General features: G+C 43.6%; 1 protein-coding gene across 1 annotated transcript in view; it reads right to left on the bottom strand.

Annotated features, from left to right (window-relative positions):
* Positions 1-1,278: 1,278 nt before the first annotated feature.
* ncmap (non-compact myelin associated protein) overlaps positions 1,279-14,155 on the bottom strand; it is a 36,986-nt gene continuing 24,109 nt past the window's right edge. The window contains exons 2-4 of the mRNA XM_063183991.1: positions 8,778-8,887; positions 5,595-5,679; positions 1,279-4,039 (exon numbers count right to left, since the gene is read on the bottom strand). Coding sequence (XP_063040061.1) covers positions 3,763-4,039; positions 5,595-5,679; positions 8,778-8,874 — 459 coding nt within the window. The 5' untranslated portion in view covers positions 8,875-8,887 and the 3' untranslated portion in view covers positions 1,279-3,762. The remainder of the gene's footprint in view (positions 4,040-5,594; positions 5,680-8,777; positions 8,888-14,155) is intronic.

Below are 14,155 nucleotides of genomic sequence, written 5' to 3' on the forward strand. Positions count from 1 at the left end.
CTACTGCCGTGTATGAGGGGAAGCATGCATACAGCAGCAGCTTGTTGCTTCACCTGAGCTCTTGCCGCCGATAAAACATTGAGGAGCATTAGCCAATCAGAGTGCGGCTGTAATGCTGTGCATTGTATGGAAAAACTTCCTGGGTAAATTTTAGACAGATGTGCTTCTCCTGGCTTTCTCGTAGTGATTGGAAGTTGGCTCTGATAAACCCGCCCTAAAGTTGTTGACCACCAATATCAAATAAGTATTTTGTAAGAGAGATGACACTTTACCCGCGCTGTTCTTCAGTCTCATTCACGGACTGTACAGAGTTTTATATTGACACCATGGAGAGCAAAAGAGAACATTTCTTGAGATCGGTGTTGGGCTTCCTACAGGGACAGTATTTGGACCATACAATCTATGATTTGCAAAGGAATTGGATAGGCGATTTGATGATTTGATGAACCTAATTCGGAGAGTGCTCTCGAGAGGCAACTGGTGGGTAAGTCATGTTTAGCTTACTACATGTAATAGCACCGCCGAGTGCCTCGATGTTCAATGCGGTGATGGCAATGTTGTCGTAAAGTTACCGATGGTGCTTTTGTTGTGCGCAGCGTAGCCCACTGTCGGTTGTAGAAAAGAGAGGTGAGAGAGGTGTTTAATGTGCTGTAATCAAGGACGTCTTATTGGCTGTTGTTGTGGTCAATGCTGGATAAAGTCATTCGTGGCAGATGCACTGACGCTAGCACCCGAGGCCCACTCAATGCTTTGATGGTTTCTTCAGTAGGCTATTGCGCAATATTTCCTGGCCGTCATCACGAATAACAGTAGGGCGCGTGTGACAACAAGCAAGGTAGAGAAAGACAGCGCATTTGTTGTTGTTTAAGTTATTATTCTCTTCTTTCGTGCAGAGGGCTGGGCTGATGGGGATCTCTCACTATTTTGTGACGCTTGTCTGTTAGGTTACAAAAGGTCTCCGGTTTTGTGGTGATGGACTTGCACTGGAATGGTTGGTAGCCGATATCTGAGAGCATATCCGAGGTTTTAGCCTATGTAACCTGTGCATTCTCTAGTGACCCCTTGCATCGTGCACATCTCAAAACAGTTTGGGATTTTTTTGTGGAGCAAGCTAGTGTCCCTTTTACTTACACATTTCACTTGCTGCAAACCTCATCATGGCCTATTAAATAGGCAAGAACTGAAATCCATGCCTATCACCTCTTATTATGCTGACGTCACCTGCGCTATTCTGTATTGTGCTTCCCTAATCAAAATTTCCACCCACCGCTACTGCATCTCGTCTTAATGAAATGCAGTTTTTATTCCCAGCCAAAGGGGGCGCCCTAAGTCTTTGACATGCGGATGTTTGTTCCGCCAGACATAGCAGCAGTAAATGGGATCCAAAGCTCTGTGCGTTTTAAGGCAATGGTCACGCCCTTGCTTACATAACTAATAGAAAAAAATGAACCAGTTTGTCAAATCACTTTGCTTTAAAACTGAGTAAGTGACTTCCTGTCTGCCGCCCTCTGGCGTTTCAGATCGGAACTGTAGTCCTATATGACTATTGAATTCAAGTTGAAAGGGAGCGGAGATGGGCAAAGTGCCAGAGCAGAGACCGCAGGTTTGTCCCGTGCCTATTGAGAATTTACTCCTTGCACTAATGAAAGAATGGAAAAGTTGACAGTAGGACTGTGTTCAGGTAATTATTTTTTCATACAGAAAAATATTTTATATGAAGCGCTGCTGTCATATTTTTTTGTTATGCAGATATTTTTTTTGTTTATTTTTCTGTCGGCAGATCGTGAATAAATGTAATTTCTCTTGAGATTCAACACATTTGTCTGTGGTTTTGTATTGGGAGAAAAAACCATCAGACGTTTTTAAAGAAGCATACAGAGCTTGGGGAAAGAAGTCTTTGAACTGGAATTGAATTTGTTACATCTTTTTCCATATCTTTAAAGGGACATTGTGTGAGATTTTTAGTTGTTTATTTCCAGAATTCATGCTGCCCATTCACTAATGTTACCTTTTTCCTGAATGTTTACCACCACCATCAAATTATAAGTATTCATTATGACTGGAAAAATTGCACTTTCCATACATGAAAAGGGGGATCTTCTCCATGGTCCGCCATTTTGAATTTACAGAAATAGCCAATTTAAGCTGCAAAAATCACTGTACTTGGGCCAAACTGGAAAATATTAGTTTATTACTCAGTAAACTTTCATGAACAGGTCAAATTTGGCAGTAGGCGGCACAGTTTCAATGAGCAGCATAGTTGCAGTACCTTTTTTGACCATTTACTGCACAGTGTAGGCCTACCTTTAAACATAAGTCCAATATTTCCTCATCACAGTTAACTGGCTTTCACAAAAAGCTCTCACTGCACAAAAATTGGATAAAAGTAAGTTGTGCATAAAAGGAATATTCACTGTTCAGAAACTGAAGATATGCATTTATTTAGGCATCCGGGAGAACCTTGCATTCACATTATAAACAAATCCAGGAACATTGTCTTGATGGTTAACAAAAAAATGAAACTTTGATCAGTGACAGATGTGAGTAGTAAGAGACATAAATGTGGCAGTATTACAAATAAACAAATTAAGGTAGAAGTCCTCTTTTAATTATCATATTTTGGAATGATGCTCAGGCAATGAATTTATAAATAGGCTACAATTATAATTTGGTCCCTGGGAATGAACATATGAAAATAAAGAAGACTCTCTTCTGGACTTAAACCATAGAGTTCTAAACTATGACATGATTCTATACTCTGTAAGCTCTTTGGTAATATATTTAAGCACAGCCTTTAGCCTATTTTAATAACACAGCTTCCTGACAGTGGAATCAGAATAATAAATAAAATCACATACAAAAATAAATCTTTTTTTTCATACTTTTAGCTTTATATCATAACCTAGGAAAGATTCACATTCAATTAAGTTTAATGAAAGACGTCACAACAATCACAAGAACAACAGTGCAAATGTATCTGTTAAATTAATATAAACATTTTGACGAGGCTGCTTTTAAAAACCAGGTTGTTAGGTAGGCCAGGTAGGTCTCCCTAGACCCACCTATTCAGACTAAGTTACACCTCGGCCCTATGGTGTCTTTTACAGAAGATGTATCGTCTGTATGTCGGGGGTCTACTGTACTGTAGGTAGAATAGTCATGGTGAGCGATGCAGTCTTGGAAGGGCGCAGACTAGAGTTTGCAGGTTGCAGCTAGGCCTATAGGCGATCCATGCCTGGTGGTCTCTCAAGCTTTCTGCCAGTGCCAGGTCCAGCTCGGGACCTTTGTCCAGTGTCCTACTGATCCCTTGGCAGGGACGCCGGAACGAGTTTTAAAGTGGTGTTGCATTTTTTTTTTCCTTCATTCTTTATTTCTTAACAATGTTACTGCTGCAGCATTCCACTCATTTATCTGCCATAAAAGTTGAGAAAGTCTCATTTAGGGAGCCCAAAAGAGGGGATGCAAATGCACCACTGCATCCCCCTTTCCGGCACCTACGCCCCTCGGGGTGCTGCCCTCTAATCAGCAGGGAGTAAAGGCTTGTGCTGTGCTAGACACCACCAGTGGGCCTACTGCGGCAGGGTGACTCGGCCAGCACGGCGCTCTGTTGTTCATAGCGGTGACACTTTATTAGTAATCCTTGTGGTGTGACAATGACACGCCGATCCGTTCCGATCCATTAGACTGTTCTATGAGGCTCTCGCAGTGACGACGACGACGACGATGACGACAACAACAGCACAATATGGAACAGCACATGCTCTACGTGTTCTCTATGGACGGGGCATCGTGCACGGTGACCACCGTGGAGCCGCTGGTCGTGCTGTACTCTGCGCTGTTGGTGTCGATGTTGGCCAGGTCTACCCTGGGGAGACGGAAGCCGTTCTCGGATGGCGAGGGCATGGACGGTTGGATGAAGCTCCCAGAGACTGAGCTGGGCGCCAACGTGCTCATGCGCATGTTCTGCGTCGTGGCCGAGGACTTCTTGCGAGGTTTGGAGCCTCCGACGCCAGCCAGCATCCTGGACGCATGTGTTCGCCTGTAGGATAAAAACGGAAGAAAAATTCAAGTCAGGGTGTAGCTACCTTTTGTTTACTGTACTTAACGAGGTAGTCTACTCATCGAACTCAGCTATCAGCCGCTTCTGGGTCAAAGGCCAGGGTTTGGGATGGGCCTATGGTTGCCTCTTTCAGCAGAAGGGCCTGTCGGCGGGCCCGTTCAGTCTGGAAAGACTCAACTACATCCTAACCATATGGCCATTACCTTACAAATCCTGAAGTAACAGATAAAGACTGGGTGACAGTAAGGTTGTTGTTTTAACAAGCTGCTGGTAGCTTCTTTTGACGAAGCCGTTTGTTCTACCGAACACCCCTACTTTTAACTTTCACCTAACACAGGCATAATGACATTCATGTGGCTCACATGACGTGACCCCATAGCCTCTCAACGCTCAAAGCAGGTCAAAAAACAACTGCACACAAACCTTCCCTCTTCTCTCGGGTGAGTAAAGGGCAGAGGCACACATTTAGAATACCTTCATGACATGAGAAGTAACAAAGCAGTAGGCCTTGCCAGCCAGACGAAATTAAGTTGCTCAAGGTTACTCTTCGTATCCAAAGAAGTATTTTAAAAAGCCTTTATTTAAACATTTAACCTCTTACTGCAGATGGGGTCGCCGGCGGGCCTATTCACTATTTGCTGAAACTACTCAACTTCATCATGACAACATTGCAGTGATATGACTGAGCACCTTAAGAAACATATTAAGACATAACCATTATAATTTTGGTGACAGTAAGGTTATAACATAGGCTCTGCACTAAGGGGTTAAAAACTATTCAAAGAGTGCTATGGATTCCATCCTTTCAGACTACAGAATGTACTGTACTTCCCTACATTAAAGAGCATCTTCAAAAAGATTCTACAATTCCAGAGCACTTAATATTTTTCTTCATTTCACAAAACTAAGTTGTTATTGGGAGTAATGCGTAAATGAAGGGTGTTCTACATTCTAACCCTTGTGTGTGAATTCCAAAACAGAACACTGAGGCTCAGTGTGACAGTGTGACATGACCTTTCAGCTACATGTAACTGATTTTAAATGCTGATACTGTCAAAAACAGTACAGCCTACTATTCTTGCCAGGAATTATTTTTAAGTATAGTGTCTGCTATTTTGAGATTGTTTAGATGACAGATAAATTCTCTTGCAGCAAGATGCTGCCACCACCACAACAAAACTTACAAGCTGTTAACTAAACTTGCGCAGTGACATTTCTTTCCCACACATTGACCTGCATTACCTCATGCGCGGAGCATGAGAAAATGGCTGGGCTCCACTCTGAACCCCTCTCACTAGTTCAGCTTATTGAAGAGCGGGAGCACAAAGTCAAGTCAAAACGCCCTCATCAGACAACCACCAATCAGTTGTCTCACTATTCTGTGCGAGAGAAAACTGGGTTGAGTTGTTAGGCTATGTGGGAGGTCACACATGTGTGTCATGACATGATGAACAACGTCTGGCCCTTTTTTTTGCACAACATGAGTGTGATGCTCAGCTATTTTGGTGTTGTGTGGAATGGAATGCGGCCTCACCTGTTATAGGTCTTTAGGATGATGAGTAAGATGGTGAGAATGATGATGATCCCCACCACGATGATAGCTATCATAGCACCCGAACCTGAGGAGACATGAGCAACACAGCAGCTGAGAATAAACTCCCATCATGACAGTCACCCATCATTATTGTATTCTTGTTCTTTTGACCTTTTGTCCTTTCCCCCCGAGGGACTTTCTTGTGTTTGTCACAGGGCAAGCTAATCCATCACAAACATTACAGTATTCACACACGAGCACAGCACTGGAGAATAAACTCTGGGGTGCCATGGCACATCGTACCAAGACTGTACCAATGGACTGTAAGGGGGGGTACAAGGGGAGAGAGGGGTGGGACCTTTCTAATTATTTTGTCCCGGGCTCTGTGTACCAAATCTGCATACCATAAATTGACTTACTACATGCCCATGGGGACTATCTGTCATTTCTCTCCCTGTCATGGGGCCTATACTGCAAAGCTGGTTCAGGATAAGTTAAGGTGAAGTTAAGAGCTAAATCATGTAATACAGGGATATCAAACTCAGGCCCGGGCCCCAAATGTGGCCCGCGGAGTCATTTTATTTGGCCCGGGAGATCATTTCAAGTGTGTATTGCAGTTGCCCCCCCTACACATTCATGTATTTTAATATGACTTTAACATTAAATTTTCTACGTCACATGGTCATACAAGTGCATCAGTGCTGTCTTCCTCTCCTTTACAGACTCTTCATGCACACTTGAACTACAATATCTGCTGCAATATCGAGTGTTTAAGATGTAAGCATTTGATTATTGTAAGCATGTGTGTGTGCACGCACAATTTCAGTGTTTTTTTAATATTGAGTTCGGCCCGCGACTTCGTCCCAGATTTAGATTTTGGCCCTCAGTCAATTTGAGTTTGACACCCCTGATCTGATATAATAGCATGGAGTCCTCATTTTCTTAAGAAAAGCTCTTGTATTACTGTAGATGATTTACCTCATACCCTGTCATTATTCTTCACCTTTGTCCTTTACCTGAGGGCCTTTCCTGTGTCTGTCATGCGGCACCCTAATTCATCATTAAGACTGTACACAGTATTCAAAAAAAAAAAATGTTGAAATTCCAGTCAGTGACAGAGGGTTTCTATCATTCATTCATATCTAAGTGACATCTTTCCAGAACAGCCCAAAAAGACATTTGATAAACCTAAGTGAAATCAGTAGCCTACAGACAAAGAGCAAAACGAAATCTTTTTGTTTCTTTTGTGTAGTCATGCTTTTTGGAAATTCCACTCAGTCACAAACGGTTTCTGCCTCTTTTGTCAAAGGCAAAACAATAAATAGCCCATACAATAGTGAAATCAGTACACACAATAAGAGCTCCTGTGATGGAATGCCACTTTACAGTCTATGAATGTTCACACATATCTAGAAAGTTTAAATGCTGTAGTTCTTTCTGTATGTCTGCTGGACATAACAATGTCTTGAGTAGACAAAGAGTCCAATGTCTATGGATGTTCACATAGTAAGACCTCCCTCAGGGGTGCCAATAGGGGGGGGGCATGGGGGGACAGTTGTCCCGGGCCTAGTAAGCAAGGGGGCCCAGAATTGGGTCCTCATTACAACGTATCTATTGGGCTGGAGAGCGCTTTCTGATGACTTTATCCTGGGCCCAGCCAAAGGTCTCAGAGGGTGTACAAAGAACCATGTCTATGGGTGTTAACATAGAAAGACCTTTGTCTATGGGTGTATCCACTTCCTATTACCTATCTAGCACTCCAATAGACAAAAGGTGTTTCCATGTGTCCACACACAGGTGTGCCTGTGATCTCATGTGACCTTATTGTCAACCCATGTGCTTTGGACCCAGTGGCACAGGCACAAGCACAAACACATGAGGCTTTTGGTGTCGAGGACCAAATACGTAGGGCTGTTGGCAGAGGTGTCAAAAGTAAAAGTTAAAAAAGGAACTGTTTTCTTCCAAAACGTGTGACTTATTTGAGTTAAAAGTAGACTGGTTGTACTTGTCTTACGATAAGCGGACTCTGCGCATGTTGGATCACGTTTGTGGTGGGTTCTTGTTAGGTTTTTAGTGTTTTTCAGGAACAACAGTCGATCTACCTATTTTTGTGCAGCACATTGAATTGCATCTGTGTATGAAATGTGCTATACCAATAAACTTGTAATATCCTTAACGCAATAGACAAACTTTGGGATGAATGAAGGTGGAGACTGGTGGAGACAGTGTGTGACCTCACTAATGCACTTTTAGAATAATGGTCAAAAATGGCTATAAACACACTCCTCAACCTTGTGGACAGCCTTCCCAGATGAGTTGAAAGCTATACTGGCTGCAAAAGGGGGACCGAAATCACGCTGAACCCTATGTGTTAGGAATGGGATGGCAACTATTAGGCCCTACCTCTTTTCCACTGGGGGTTTTCTCGTAGGCCTACAGCTCAACAAACCGTGACTCTGCCCCCATTTTTTGCTTTTCGAATAGGCATGACTCAGCTCAATGGAAAATCGTGCTGTGTCAAGCTGTAGGCCTACTAGAAAACCAACAGTGGAAAAAAAGGCATAAGTTCATATACTATATGAGTCGTCTGAGTCAGTCTTCTGGTGCCAGATACAGTATACAGCAGGGCTATTCAAATGGCGGCCCTTGGACAGCAAGGCTCTGGCCCCCCACAAGCCCCTTGAAATACAGAATTGTTTTTTTGGAATTAAGAGATAAAAGAACAGGTTCCGTATCGAGCTGAAACGGGAAACGGGACGTTAAAATACAGGAAATTACATCTAAGAAATGCAAAACCCCTCACCTCAATTAAGTGTCCCGTATTTTTTTCATTGACAGTCGGCAACCATAACACATATGTCAATTTCGGCCCCTTGACTCGGAGGAATTTGAAAAACTGGCCCTCGTTGACATTTAATTGAATACCCCTGGTATACAGTAAAAGGACAAGCCACCAGTTCACACACAAAGTGCACCAAGGCACCCTTTACTATATGAATGGGGACCCAGGTATAAGTCCACCCTTTACCATATGAATGGGGCCCCAGGTATAAGTCCTGCCTGAGTCATATCCAAATCCTACCCTGTTTCTATCTCGCACTCATTTCCTGTCTCCATCTTTCAAAAACATGTATAAAAAATTAAATGTTAAAAAAAGTATGTAAACAAACAGACAGTACTTACTCTGAGTGAGTATCTGCTCCCTGGACTTGGTGGTGGTCGTGGTGTTGGAGATGACTGTTGTGAAGTTGGTCACGGGCTGCACAGTTGACGTTTGCATCTTCAGCAATGTCCTGGAAGGGAAGCAATCATGGCAGACGGTGTTTAGGCTCATTTACATGTACATTGCATGGCATAATTATTCCAGGCTCTCCACCGTTTTATTCCCACATAACCTGCTGTGCAGTTTGATGTACTGCCCTGGTCACCCCGTGGGCCAGATCCGGCCCGGGCATGGCAAACATTTGAGGCCCACCATGAGTTTGGAACAAATTAAAACATATACTGTATGTGTGCTACCTGTGCCCATACATTTGGGCGATTCGTTTGGCCCTCAGCCTCATTTGCGCTACATAATAGCCTTGGTCTCATTGCAGGGCCAGCCCCGGGCTGGCCCGGACAAAAGGGGGCTGACGGTGATCTCATCAAAAGGGGGCTAGGTGCTAAAGATGGCCGCCGGGCCAGGTTGTGGGGCTAAGGGCCGATTTCCCTGGCCCGTCGAATTCGATGGGCCAGTAAGCACCGCCGAGGCTCGGAGGCGGGGTCAACCTCTGTGTAAAAATGTGGCTGCATGGGGGACTTATCGCTAAATTCTGGGCAAATTATGGTTAAGCATTAGTTTGGGGTGTTTGGCTTTCTTATGGCATAATTTCATAAGATGCAACCTTGGCACTTCTGTTTGTGTTTTTAAAGTTATTTAGCCAACATAACTTTTTTTGTTGTTATCAGGGCATCATGGGCACCACTACACTTAAACTTGGGATGTCATAGCTAAGTCATGTCGGCTTTTTTTCTGCTTTTAGCCGCCAACTCTTGTGCCATTATCGTGATTTGGCATGCTTTCCACTGGACACCAATAAAAAGTGTCTCACAAATAGGCTACTCACACATGACATTTATGTCGGCTTATTTAGCTTTTGCGCTATTATCGCCGAAGGTCTGGTAGGCTATATCGCACGTTTCAGACTGATCGCCAAACACAGTTTGAAATTTACACAAGGGCTTTAATGTCAAATGGATGGATAACATGAATGAATAGACAGGTGGCACGCCGCAACGAGGGGGTGTGTCGCTATGTCCGGGGCTCATAATTTTCTATAGCAACTGATGAAGGTGCTATGTCTCAGGGATTTGGTCTCCTTTCACATGGTAACTTATTCAATTACCTGCACATTCATGTCTCGCTATGTCCGGGGCTCATGCTTCTGTGCGCGATTGGGGGGGCATGTTCGCACGTCTCCTTCTGTTCACTCTCAGTTGTCGAGCTGCTCGTATTTTCATGCGTCTTTGTCTTCTTAACATGCGCTGCGTCCCATACAGCTTCTGAATCGACAACTTTGCCATGTAATAAAACTGTTCTTGAAAGGCAAGCCATTTTCTTTGCAGTTCTCGTCGTCTTTGTCCGTAGGCTACGAGCCCGGCGACCTGCTCCAGCAGAGTTTGCTCCATTGTATTCTCCTTCTTTGTCGTTGTTCTGTTGTTGTCCTTCCGTGATTTGGGGCGAAAGTGGGCTGTGCCCGACTGACGTTTCACAAACAAGGCGTGTACCTGAATGTGCCTGGGGTCGGCTATGAGTCCGATCAGGCAAAAAATGGCCCGGGCCGGCAGCTCCGAGCCGGCCACTCTCCTGAGCCCCGGGCGGCCCCGGGCCGCTGAAGCGCGGCTAATGAGACCAAGGCTATTGTGGCCCTTGAGGATTGGAGGTCACTGACTGATTTACTGTATGTCTGACTTGTATGGGAATTTCATTTGTGTGGCATGGGCCATGGTCAAGACTTACTTCCCTGTATAGATTGTTGGGCCATGGTCAATACCTGCATGTAGTTCCCTATATTGTGCGTAGTTGAATAGTGCACACTACAATAACATCCTGGGAGGGAAGCATGGCAGGCAGGCTTTAAGGTAATTTACATGTACATTACATGGCATCATTCCCACACAACTTGCTGTGTGGAGTATGAGGAGTATGTCTGACTTCATGTTTTAAAGTATTTTTTGGGGGCTTTTTGGTCTTTATTACAGGACAATATGAGAGTAGACAGGAAACGATTGGGAGAGAGAGATGGGGCAAGGCCAGGAAATGACCCTGGCCGGACTCGAACCGGGGACCCCGTGGGCGTGCAAGCCCAAATGTGGCGGGCTTAGTGCGCCAGAGCCGTATATATAAAGTATAAAAATATATTATTTACGGCTCTGTAGCGTGCTGTGCCACAGCACCCCCAAGTATGTCTGACTTCTGTGGAAATTTCACTTGTGTGCCATGGCCTGATACGATCCCTAGATCATTATATAGACCATAGCTGAATAGTACACAAAATAGTGTGAGTTTCAATAACGTCCTGAAAGGAAAGCAAGCATGCCAGACAGTGTGTTAAGGTTCATTTACATATTTATTTATGGCGCTATACCAGGCTCTCGACACAACCTGCTGTGGGGTATATATTATTTAATTAATGTCTGACTTGTGTGGAAACTTCATTTGTGTGGCATGGGCCACGGTCAAAACCTACATCCCTCTATAGACTGTAGGGCCGTGCTCAATATCAAGTTCCCTATATATATTGTCCGTAGTTCAATTGTGCACTACAATAACCTTGAAGGGAAACATGGCAGATAGTGTTTTAGGGTCATTTACATGTATATTACATTACATGGCATTATCCCAGAGGGTCTCACTCTCCACACAACCTGCTGTGAGGAATACTATATGTATATTATGCACTGTATGGTTCACTTGTTCAATATGGGCCGTAGCTGAATAGTCCACTACAGTATATGATGTGAGCTACGATAACAGAGAGAGTAGAGAGAGAGAGGTTCCATTGGCCCATTGTTTCCGGGTTCTATTATTGGGGGGGAAATCCCCCTTTAGGCAGACCTAGGCAGACCTGAGGACTGTTCTATTCAATGCTAGGAGCATTATGACACGCCCCTTTGGGCAGACCGGAACCTGGTCACGTTAGGTTCCCATAGAAACCTATTACGTTGGCATATCTCTATACTTAAAGAATCTCTGACGATAACATCCTGGAAGAGAAGCATGGCGGACTCGGCTTAGATTCATTTACATGTACATTATATGGTATTGTCTCAGGGTCTCCACACAATAACATACGATTATACGATGTATGTCTGACTCGCTCAGTATAGGCCATAGTTTCATAGTGTACTACTGTATATAGTGTAACGAGTTACAATAACATTCTGGTAGGGAAGTTTGATATGCAGTGTTAATATTTACATTGTTGTACATGGGATTACCACAGGGTCACTCTCCACACAAACTACTATGGGGAATATATGATGCCCTGTATGTCTGACTTGTGTGGTGTGTGAGTTACAATAACATCCCGGTGGGGAAGCTTGACAGGCAGACAGTGTTTAGGTTTATCTACAAATTTAGATGACATGATATTATCTCAGAGCGCCCAGCCCACTGCTGTGGGGTATATGCTGTATGATGCACGTGCAGGACTGACTGACCGATGCCGGGGACTGTACACGCAAATTTTGCCAAGTGAAACAGACTTCTTCATTCATTGCAATACCTACTATGGCCACAATCTCACACAGAGCACCTTTAAGGCTCAATACTAGCCAGTAGCCCACAGTAGGTCAAGAGGTCAGCACGCTTGGCTTTCTTCTTTCTCCCAGTGTGAGTCAATGATATGACTACACACCACAATCAACATCCAACATGCATGCCAGGCACAGAGGGCCGTGGTTATTAAGTCATTCCACAGACACCACTTTCATCGCTTGCCCATAAACAAAATTCCAGCCTTATTTCTTGCAGTTTGTCCTGGTAAAAGGTTGGCCACTTCATCCTGTACTGCGGAACCAAATTTGTTAAATAAATATTGATGCTTGGCCTCAAGCTTGCCTTAAGTCAACACCATTGTCCAAAAGATAAAGACACATTTGTCTTTTAAAAACAGTATGTCGATTCTTGTTACTCAAGTATTATTTAATTAAAATAGCCCACTTCTTCCCCTCACCAGACATCATCCGTACTATCTTTTATTTATGATGACAGCGCTGTATGAACATTTCAGTGTACCTTTTCAGCAAGTGCACTAATCTACATTTTAAAATACATTGTCTTGTTCAATGGAGGTTCTGTCCTGTGGGGTCCAGACACTGTGGAAGAGATGAGATTTATAGTATGTGCTCTTAGGTCCCAAGTGTCAATTATGCCTTCAAAGAAACCCCGTTTCGATTGTATAAGCCTGATATGAAGCCAATCAGCACAGAGCGAGCATTTCTGGCCAATCAAAATGCTTTTTAGATTAAGGTGATAAGGAGTTGCAGATCACCAGTATCAGAGGCACCATGGTCAGTAAAACGTGTTATACTATTGCAGTGACCCCTAAAATGAATAACATATGGACTGGGAAAGTAGACATTGTCAGTCATCAACTCATTATAAAGGAAAGCTACAGTGTTTAACCCATTTTGTCCTAAGCCCTTTTTGGAAAACGATGCCCTCTGCCTATTAAATCCTAAATATCTCAGCCTCCGAAGCACATACAAGCATGAAATGAGTTGCATTTAAAAGCTAGGACCTTCGTTTTGCCTTAGAATGTGTTCATTCAGCTCTAACCTACCCACATTTTTAATAAAACAGCTCAAATCTCAAGAACCTAAATGCAGCGTAGGCTATGTGTGTCTCCAGGACACAATGGGTTTAGAGAACTTGTGTGACTTAGTTCCCATAGAACATTTGGGTTTTACTGATTTAGGCTATAATCTATTCCGGTTATCTCGGGACTTGTAAACTACACAGAGATCTCCCAATCTCACCGTAGCACTTTGGCTAACAGCACAGCATAAATCACTGAATTCAGGCTGGTATCGCGCTAGTGCACTATGATCTCTTAAAATCTGATATGGGCTAATCTGTCTTCATATCTATCTCTGTCAAGTGTTTGCTGAACTTTTTTTTAACCCATTATATGACGTCACATTGCACGTTCATGCTTTTGCAACATCAGTCACTCCTCTGTCTGGTATAACCTACACACACGCACATATTCAGCCACTCATGCAGCGTAGGTGTCTCTGTACTGTATGTTAAACACGTGTGATTCACATGCAGATAAAATGCCCAGACACTCTTTGACAGCATTCCAGCCGCGCAAAAGGACTCATTAACATTTTATCTGTGGCTGGCGGAACACAAAAATGGCTACCACTTCAATATTTCATGGCTTTTTGCTGCAGACGTACGGTACTGTAGGCGTTTGGAAGTTAGAGTGCGCACAACCATGAAAACAATAATACGGGTGCCAGTCAATGGCAGTGGATCAGCCTTATGAAAATCGACCATGGTTTTACAGTTG

This window comes from Engraulis encrasicolus, chromosome 19, assembly GCF_034702125.1.
Source record: "Engraulis encrasicolus isolate BLACKSEA-1 chromosome 19, IST_EnEncr_1.0, whole genome shotgun sequence".
NCBI classification, from domain to species: Eukaryota; Metazoa; Chordata; class Actinopteri; order Clupeiformes; family Engraulidae; genus Engraulis; species Engraulis encrasicolus.